This window comes from Mytilus galloprovincialis, chromosome 7 (genome assembly GCF_965363235.1).
Source record: "Mytilus galloprovincialis chromosome 7, xbMytGall1.hap1.1, whole genome shotgun sequence".
In the NCBI taxonomy this organism is placed as follows: Eukaryota; Metazoa; Mollusca; class Bivalvia; order Mytilida; family Mytilidae; genus Mytilus; species Mytilus galloprovincialis.
Genome location: NC_134844.1, coordinates 73,512,523 through 73,523,314, shown reverse-complemented (window position 1 = coordinate 73,523,314; position 10,792 = coordinate 73,512,523). Strand labels below are relative to the sequence as shown.

At 32.5% G+C, this 10,792-nt stretch overlaps 1 protein-coding gene across 1 annotated transcript; it reads right to left on the bottom strand.

Moving 5' to 3' along the window:
• Window positions 1–8,412: 8,412 nt before the first annotated feature.
• On the bottom strand, window positions 8,413–10,310 carry LOC143083633 (UDP-glucuronosyltransferase 2C1-like). The gene has a single exon (XM_076259910.1). The coding sequence runs from the start codon at window positions 9,636–9,638 to the stop codon at window positions 8,661–8,663; it is 978 nt and encodes a 325-aa protein (XP_076116025.1). The 5' UTR covers window positions 9,639–10,310; the 3' UTR covers window positions 8,413–8,660.
• Window positions 10,311–10,792: the final 482 nt, after the last annotated feature.

Below are 10,792 nucleotides of genomic sequence, written 5' to 3'. Positions count from 1 at the left end.
AAATATGTTGGCTCTGAATATACTTTTGAATTATTAAAGAACTTATGTAAAGTAAAAAAAAAAACAATTATTTCTTCATTGTTTTACGATATTTTAGAGTATGAATGTTGAACAGGCGGTCTAGGGACATGCCATTTTGGTTGTTTTGGACCATTCAGGAGTCAAGATCATCAATCCCTCTTAAAATAAACTGTTTCTTTGCTTAAAAATGTTAAATCTAATTCAATGTACTGACTGCACAAAAAATTACTTGCAAAGATCAAACACATTTTGGCTGGGACAAGAAAATATGTTTTTATTGAAAAACGCCCAAATATGTTTAAACTAATATTCCAGCAGCGCCTGCATATGGAATAGTATGAAATTCAAAACAGTGTGGCTGTGGCCATTGATCGACACATTAAATTCATCCATTGACTGGGACAATTTACGTGAACGTTTGTCTGTAACGACCACTGTTCACGACGTACCTACGATAGACATTTAAACTGTGGGGTCACCAAAGGTTTCTTAACGCTTTTAATTATAAAGTAATTCGAAAAAATAATCAGGAATAACCTTTATGTTTTGATTTATATAATTGGTATAAATCAAAACATCGTGTTATTTCTGATTAATTTTTTCGAATTACTTTATTGAGGTGTTGAGAACCTTTGGTGACCCCATAGTTTAAGTGTCTTTAAAAAGTACATAGTGATCAGTGGTCGTTACATACAAACGTTCACCTAAATTGTCCCAGTCAATGGATGAATTTAATGTGTCAATCAATGGCCACAGCCACACTGTTTTGAATTTCATTCTATATAACTTCCAGTGGATATTCCGATGCCTGTTTTTCTAATTTATGATTTTCTAGATGGAGGGTTACTGCTCACAGTGAATCTATTTTGCTTGTTTTTTCTTTGTTTGGTATTTTTTAATTTATAAGGTATGATGAATGGATTTTTACCCTGTCTCGTCCTTTCTGTGTTTTGTTTGTTTGTTTGTTTTTATTTATTAGGTATGCTGAATAGATTTTAACCCTGTCTCGTCCTTTTTGTGTTTTGTTTGTTTGTTTGTTTTTATTTATTAGGTATGCTGAATAGATTTTAACCCTGACTCGTCCTTTCTGTGTTTGTTCGATGCTTTGCTTTCTACCGATCAGATTAGTATAGCCTTTGTCGAACTGATTTTCATTGTTTGTTATTCTGTCCCAATATAAGGGGAGGATTCAGGGCTACTAAACATGTTTAACCCCGCCGCATTCTCATGTACCTGTCCAAATTCAGGAGCCTATAGTTTTAGTGTTTGTCGTTTGTTCACGCCTATCATATTTGTTTCAGGTAAATCGTTTTGTTATAAATAAGGTCGTTAGTTTTCAATTTATTTCGTGTTTATAAGTTGACTACACGACATGTGTTTTTTCGCATTGTTGAAGGTCGTACGGTTCCATATAATTGCTATCATTCACTTCATTTGAATTTTGGTGGATGCATGTCTAAATGACAACCATACATGTACCGCATCTCCTATTTTTATGTCAAGCCAGGAACCTGTTGTTGACAATTTCGTTGGTGGTTGTCGTTTGTTGCTGTATATCATATTGTTTTCCTTTATTTGACTTGCACATTGTATTCATGTGAATTGTTTAACATTGTCATGTCGGGGCCTATTATAGCATGCTTTCCGGTATGGGTTTTGCTTATTGTTGAAGGACCGCAAAATGTCCAGAAGTTGCTAACTTCTACGTCTTTTGGTCTCTTGTGCAAAGGTGCTTGGTTGGCAATCCTACCATGGTATCTTATTGTTATATAATGTTGATAATATAAGCACAGTGTGTGCTTAATTGTAACGCTGAGTCGAATATTTCTTTTCCATAATTTACAAATTTAAAGTTATCAGAAAGACGTGTCAATCTATTCTAAGATTTTTGTAAATCTTGTTTATTTTGTTAATAAGCAGCAAATACTTTTGGACCAGTCCTTATAAGATCAACCAAGATATTTTTCATTTATAACACGTGGTAGGAAATAAACCAAGCATTCAGAAAAAAAATGATCTATTAATAGAGTTAAAGGTCTTTTAATAACATAATTAAACAAACAAGCAATTATATAAACGGGTCCTAAATAGTCCGATTTTTTCTAATTTAGAAAATATTTTAAAAACATGTTATCAACTCCTGCAGGATGGATTTTGGCTATTAGATTAAGGTCTTTTTTGTCAGTTGTCTCTTCTGTTGTTTTCATTCTAATTCGTCATTGGCTTTTCACACATTCGGCTTTGACCATTCTTGATGAAGGTTAATTTAGAAAAGCGATTCGGTCACAAGAAATTCATAAAAAAAATATTTTTTTAGTTCTTTATTTCCTATCGTGAGCAACATCTTTCTAGTTTCATAAGCTTCAATTTAAAAGTATTGTTTTACACTGATTGGCCTATCTGAATAAATTTCCTACAGAACAAATCTGTGTTCAAGTCTAAGGCTTTTGACTGCCTGCCTCACAATATAATGCTAGGTAAATTATCAGCATATGGTTTAACCCCCAATGCAGTTGCTCTTTTAAAGTCCTATTTATCTAATCGAAAACAGCAAATTAAAGTCAACAATGTTCTGAGTGGTTGGGCTGACATCCATAAAGGCGTACCACAGGGTTCGATACTAGGGCCATTGTTGTTTAATATATTTATAAATGATATTTTTCTTTTTATTAAAAATGGTAGTTTATATAACTATGCAGATGACAATACTCTATCTTTTTGTACTCCAGATTTCGATTTATTAATTTCAACTTTGGAATCTGATTCAAAAACACTTATTGAGTGGTTCAGGGTAAATAAAATGCAAGCAAATCCTGACAAATTTCAAGTTTTGGCTGTTGGCAAAAAGACCTTTGAAAAGAACCCATCTATACATATTCAAAATTCGAACCTCACATGTGAAAAAACAGTAAAATTATTAGGCATTGAAATAGACTACCAGCTAAATTTTGATGTTCATATCAGCTCAATCTGTAGGAAGGCATCACAGCAATTAAATGTTTTAAAACGTTTAGGCTCATATTTGGATAGACTTAGTAAACTTACTATATTTCATACTTTTATTCTTAGTAATTTTAATTTTTGCCCTTTGGCATGGCATTTTTGCACTGAGAAAAATTCCAAAAACTAGAAAAGGTGCAGGAAAGTTACTTCGTTTTGTTTATGAGGATTTTACCAGCTCCTACGAGGACCTCTTACTTAAAGCTAAGGTGCCTTCCTTGCAGATCAGATGGATAAGAACAATGGCTCTAGAAACTTTTAAAATTATAAACAACATCGCTTCTGTGTGCTTACAAAATTTGGTAAATGTCAAAAAATCTAAATATTCTTTCAGGTATGTAAATATTCTTGAAATTCCACAGGTAAAGTCAACCCGTTACGGTAAAAAATCATTCAAATTTGCTGCTGCTACTTTTTGGAACAGTCTTCCAAACCATTTCAGGACTGAAAACAGTTTTTCACATTTTAAAAGTCTTGTTCAGTCCTGGAACGGTTTGGAATGTCACTGTTCTGCTTGCAGATAATTCTTAAACTGTTTTATTATTTATGCTGCTTATTTGTTGCTCTGTTCAAGCATGTTTTTACTTCATTCTAAAATTTGTTGATTATTTTTATTGCATGCTATGTATGTGAGTTTTCAACTTTGTATTACAGGTTGTTTTATATGTCAAAATGCACTGTTTTTATGTTATTTATATGTTTTTATATTCGGTCAAAAGCTCCTTAGAGCTTGTGTTGCTTATTTGTACTCATGCCGAATCAAAATAAAGTTTTCTTATCTTATCTTATCTTATCTAATGTTCATTTATGATGTTCTTTTCGCCGCTTGATGATGATAAAAACCAGTCCATTCAGAACTCCTCCGATATTAGTGAAGGATATAGCCATGTACATAATTACTTCCGGTATGTGTCCAAGTAGGGCAGTTATGGAGAACACAGCCAGGGGAAACCATTGGATAAAAAATACAGCGACAAAAAGTGACATATTCCTTGCAGTTTTGTGGACACATTTTATCGACTGAGCAGCAGGTCCTAGTGTGTTTACCAATTCTTTACTTTCCTTGTAAATTCTAATCCACGTGGCAATATAAAGTACGCTATTAACGACGATTACAATGAATGTAAGCATCGTGGAGTAAAATACCAATAAATCCACTCCTTTAATGGCATCGAAATGACATCTGTAATTGAAATAATAAAATCTTGCTTGATGATGATAAAAATATAAAATTAAGTCTCAAAATTAAAGCATTCAGCAAAAATCTTGCTTAGTGAATATTAAAATTTTTTTTCATTTTCTTGAACATACATTTGTAAATGCATCTGTTTTCGAGTTTTTTTTTTTTTTTTTTTTTTCCCCTTGTTTTATACAGCATCATGTCAGTAATCGTTAAAAAAAATCCTTCTAACTGGTACATTTTTATTGCATTAAATAGCTTTGCACAATATTAAGTGACAACCACTTAACATCAGTGTACTGTTGAATCTGGACTTTGAGATAGTCGTTCGCAGAACACGACCGAAATACCAAATTTAATGTTTAGCAAATTTTATCGACACATTCTTTATAAAAAAAAAATGGATTCCAAATATCAAAAACATTATTACTTAATGAGACGTTATTTTTTAAATAAAACAAAAGTTCCAAAACTTAAAACAATACAATCATGTTATTGTTTCACTTTTCATTATCAAAGATCAATGAGTTTTAGACGAAGAATTGAGGGTCATAAATTCTACAAAATAATATGATGTTTATCAACTTGACTCTTTAATATCTCTGACGTACTAAGTAAAATCACAAAAATGCTGAATTCCAAGGAAAATTCAAAACGGAAAGTCTGTAATCAAATGGCAAAATCAAAAGCCAAAACTCATCAAACGAATTGAAAACAACTGTCATATTCCTCACTTAGTGTAAGCATTTTCTTATGAAGAAAATGGTGTGTTGAACCTGGTTTTTTAGCTAGCTAAAACTTTCACTTGCATGACAATTGCATCAATTCGATTATTTTGACAACAATGCGTGATCAAAACGAACAGACATAATAGGTCCAAAAAAAAGGCAGCAGTAGTATATCGCTGTTCAAAACTCATAAATCCAAATGTCAATAATGCAGCAGTCAAAATTGTGCTATAGTAATAATAGTATTTTATATACTCACGAAATTCCTGTTATACCCAGCTTCCCGAAAAATGCTGATGCCAGATGAACAACAAATGGTATACCAAAAGTGTACAACAACAGCTTCCAGTCATATTTTCCCAAATGTATGTCTTTTCTCATGTTTATCATACTGAAGACATTTATAGAGACCGCATTGACCATGACCATTTGTGCGGATATGAACTCTCCAATGACGAAGGAGTAAAACATACAAAGTTCACGTGGTCGCACATGGTCCTTTGTTATGTATATCTGCAAATGTTCCAATGAATGAGTCAGATTAAAAACACCATCGCAAATGGCCATGTAAACTACAAGTCGCTCGCTTTTGGTCCAGCTTAAAAATCGGTGATTTGAGTTTCGGAAAGATAAAGCCAGAACAAAAACCGAGAACGTTAGACTGATACTTATGCATGAAAGTGCAGTCAAATGTAAGGATGCAAAGTGATGGTTTTCCAGACCAAATAGAGGCAGGTCGTATCCATCTCGTGGCGCATTGATTTTTGTTGTTTTGTTTGAAATGTGAACACCATAATTTGATGTAAATTCAGAAACATTAGACATTGAAGCGTTTGCCATCTTTCTATTGACCAGAAGTGAATGTTTAATAAAGGAAGTTCGATTAATATAATAATTAAGAGAAAATCTCCAATCAGAAGATCTTGAACTTTGATAAACTTTAAATTTTTGAATTATTTATTCACAATCTATTAGATACCAAGTTTAACAACCAAAAATGCATTAGTTTTACCTCGAGTTAATAACCAGGAAATGGAACACCGCTGGTTCTTCCTGGTTGATTGTCATACCGTCGTGTAGGATCGGAGCGGGTTCAACAAGTGGTATATGACCTAAAACTCTTATCCGTTTTGAACTAAAACAAAGTGCGCTCTGTACTTAACAGATCTTACGTTTGTGCCATTTTCAATAGATGTAAGGTGACATTCGTTTTGTAAAATATACTGTACAGATTTAATACAAAGAAAGCAGACAATTGGAATTCAAGACTTTCAGACGCACAGTCACAGTGCATTATAGATGGTTACTTACAACTACCCAGCAAGGATGGACAATATGTTTATGTACATGTACATCTGCCATCAATACTTCTTAACGTATTTATCCTCAATAAAAGTTTTAATGTCATTTTTCGTAATGTTGTTAATAGTTTTCGAAATTTTTAGAATTACTCATCCTCTTGGAAATCCCAAATGTGCATAGGAGAGCAGGTTAGCGATGGCAGACAGGGGAATAGCTGTTTCAACTTTAGTTTATCAAAGAGTTTATGATACTAATGTTTCTCACGTGTTTATATTACCCGTGACACAATTCTTGCGAAGGATTTTTTTTTATTATTTTGGCAAATGAAATATAAAATCTATAGGGCGAATGAAACATGAAATGTCGATTGACACAAATGCATGACGCCAGTTTTTGTTGTTCTTTGAATTGCAATGCGGTTTTGTGATGTTCGACGTTCTAAATTTGTTTTTTTTTTTTAAATTTTGGTATCGGTCGCTACTGATTAGATTGTTGCAAACAAAATAGGGAATATGTGAACGTTTGCTGAATTTTAACTGTTAATTATGTGCAAAGCGCATGTGGTTATATTGACACAGACCAACTTAACAGACGTTTTCCATAGCAAGAACAGTATTTAGTTAATTAATTCATATCAACAAATTACACAGAATATCATGAAATGACGATGTATATAATATTTTTTTTGTATATGTGTAATTAATATTTCAAAGAAACAGCCACACAGCAATACTAAACAACATAACAAAAGACACCTACCAAGCTATCATGGTCTGCACTAAAACAGAAAAATATTATACTTCATTTCGCCTCGACCTTAAATAAGTCCAAAGATACCAGCATTGAAATTCTATAAACGATGTTTTCTATAAATTATTTGTTATTTTTTGTTAGATTTTAGATTTTAACAAAAATTAAACAAAAATAATAATAGGAAAAAGAAGAATTGGTATTATTGCTAATAAGACAACTCCCCACAAGAGACCAAATGACACAGAAATAAACAATTGTTTAAAGTATGGCTACATTTTCCCTAATGGATTAAGAGACTAGATCATCGATAATCTACTACTATTGCTTCACATTCACCAGTTTTCGATTAACCACCTAGAGGTATGTTTGAACTTGATTAACTTTATGTTGATATTCATTAAAAGGGAAATCATGTTACCATGTAACAATGGTGCTATAAAACACTTACTTTCTTGTATATTATTTATAGAGTATTTATGGTTCTGAAAACATTTATTCTCACTAAAGGCAGATATCCTTGTTATAAGATAAACATTACAGCTATGAAAGATTATCTGTTAATAGCTTTTATCCAGATCAAGGACGTCTCTCTTATGACTTATTTACTCACTGATACAAAATAATCTTGAGTTCAAAAATTGTCATACAGAAAGACAAAAGGAAATTAAGAAAAAAAAACATATTTATTTACTATGAGTTTCGTTTACTTAATTTTATGTTATTTATGTAGTTATATTAAAAAAACATAGACAAGAGTATAGATTATTTAAGGAATGACTGTAATATTTTTTCTGTCTATAAAAAAAAATAACATACAAAATTTGGTGCACACTGAATAAAGCGCGTAGCGGGTTATTTAACAGTGTTCACCATATTGTTATGTTATTTCGAATAGACAGATAAAAATATTACAGTCATTTCTTATAATTTAATTCTAAATTCCATTTTAAACCGTAGAAAACCATAAAAAGCGTCTATGACTAAATTATGACCATGGGCTGATAACACAATAACGTCAGCCAATCGGAAGACGCGTTACCCTTCCGGAGCACCTGAGATCACCCCTAGTTTTTGGTGGGGTTCGTGTTGTTTATTCTTTAGTTTTCTATGTTGTGTCATGTGTACTATTGTTTTTCTGTTTGTCTTTTTCATTTTTAGCCATGGCGTTGTCAGTTTGTTTTAGATTTACGAGTTTGACTGTCCCTTTGGTATCTTTTGTCCCTCTTTTACATCCAATATTAAATTATTTAATATCAGGATGCATACTCTGTAAAAGATGAATACGTTCTTTTTCAAGATTAAATTCTTTATTGAACATCATTGCAAGATTGATTAACTTTATCGAATTGATAGGACCGTCGGGAATCTAAGACCGTCTGATTTTATTTTATATACCAAAAATGTTAAAACAAAAATTAAACAAAGGGATTAACCATGCCATTGGGACATTGTATCCAATTTATAATTGCTGCAACAATCTTTTACGTACATAGAACACACATGTAAAGATAACAAGATAAACTAATATTGATAGTTATCTGTCTTCGATAACTTTTTAAAACTAAAGTAACTTATTCTTTGTGACCTTATATCTTGAATATTTGATTCCCAAAGTATGTAAAATCATTTCATCATTTTGCACTTCTGTTCTGGAAAACGATATTCATTTGTTCACGTTACTCCTGTTTGTGTTTTCTTTTAGCTCTACAACAAATCCATTGTAGACACATCACTGATGAAAATCCTATTGTGATAAAGGTAATAATTATGTCTATAAGGAAGAATGAATACCAAGGCATATCTAAAGAAGAATGTCGAAAGTGTTCGTTACCATATTTGGTAACTAAATTAATCCAGTACGCAGTTCGTTCAGACGGAGTTTGTGGACGGCCATGAAAAATGGCAGAAGCTCTCATTATGTTCGATTTAAATTGGTCATTGAAGGCAATATTTTTGATATTTTCTACTAAGACTTGAATTGTAAAATGATAAAAGTCCATAGTTATTCCATAATGTTTGGATGTAATGACCGCAGCATTTGCTGGCTGGTCGACGCCAATTGGAAAAACTATCATTGGTATGCCATGGTGTAGAGCCTCGAAAACACTACTTTTACCTCCATGAGTGATGAATAACTTAGTTTTCGAATGTCCTAATAAGTCATTTTGTGGTATCCATGGCAACATCAACACATTTTGCACATACTTGACCTCTTTTCCTGTGGCAACTACGAAATTTAAGTTCGTTACCATATTAAACGCTTCGAGCATTTTGCTGAGTGTTTCCGAAGGAAGAGTCTTGATAATGCTTCCGAATGACACAACTACGATGCCATCTGATGAGTTTTCAACAAAATCATTTAGTTTGTCAGGTAACTGAATCGGAGGTGCTGCAGCTAGTCCACCACACATGATGACATTCGACGGGACCGGATGTGGAAATTCTAACAACATATCATTATCAGCAATATACATTAAGGACATTTGTTTTATTTTCTCATTAGAAACACTTTGTTTTTCTGGTACATATCGTTCTGATAAATTCTCAAAAGAAGGTACCGATGGACGTAGTAACAATATTAAATATCTGGCAGTATTTATAATTCTTTCTCTGAAAGTCATTTTATCAGTAAAACTAGAAAACAGGGTTGGCATGAATGATGGGTTTAATGGCACTCTGTTCACTGAAGGGTCAATAAAGGCCCCTAAAGAAATAAACGGCAGTTTAATTTGTACGCCATGATAGAGAAACAAAGAGTAGGTGCATAGTCCACAATGGCATAATCAAAATGGTGGGCGGCTAGTACTTGCGCATGCACCGTATCATTTAAATATCCATGACAGAGTGCGTTGGTCCCTTTCAACCACTCGGCCAATGCTCTTATTTTAGCTCCTGACATCATCGTTTCTACCATCTCTCTTATAATGTCTTCGAAATAAAATTGATCAAGACTCTTTGCAATAATGGTTGAAATATTAAATCCATCATTTATCAAGTCAGTTTTCATCCTTGATGCCACAACAAATGTTACTGAATGATTTTACTTCTCTAACTCCTTCGATATTGCAATCATTGGTAACATGTGACTCTTTGACTGTGCCATTATCGCAATGAACTTTTCTGCGTGTACGTGTAAATTATTGTGGTTACTTAAAGACATAAAAAGTAAAAGTATTTTAATCATTTTTGTTTACCAAATAAAGACAGTTGTAAAATACGTAATAAAGTATTTCTCTTATTTTTCATGTATCAACTTATTTTGATCATTCGTTTAACTTTTATCCTGTTCAGACATTATTTTGTAAAGTTTAACTTGTGGTGTGTGAATATATAATGCCAACAACTTGACCTCTCTGTTGCAAACGAAATAACTGAAACGAAAAAAACGAAATGTGTTTATATAAAATTCACTTTCAGTCTTTGGTGGTAACAATTGTTTTAATGGTACTTTTTGTTACTGTTTTTATGTACATCTTTGTATTTGTATAGAGTGGATAGCGGTTTCAAATGAAGTATTTTTTTATAAATATTCGTCACTTCGATCTATTAAGTGTCTTTTATCAAATTTGATAGTACTACAACACGTTTCATTATTGTAAGTAAAATTAAAAAAAAAATCAACCATCTTTAACATTGCAACCAATGACAATAATTCTAACTGATGCTCTCGTTTTGATTATTTTCCCATTAATACGTTTATTCCTGCAGGTTCCTGCTTTAAGTTGATATCAGTATTGAAGACTATCAACCTCCAGATGTCATTCGGCATCTGCGTTAATTTGGTGTCTGTATCACCTACGTTGTCCCG

Excerpts from the sequence above, each read along its gene's own strand:
- LOC143083633 (XM_076259910.1), bottom strand. The coding sequence starts at position 9,638 with ATGCCAACCCTGTTTTCTAGTTTTACTGATAAAATGACTTTCAGAGAA.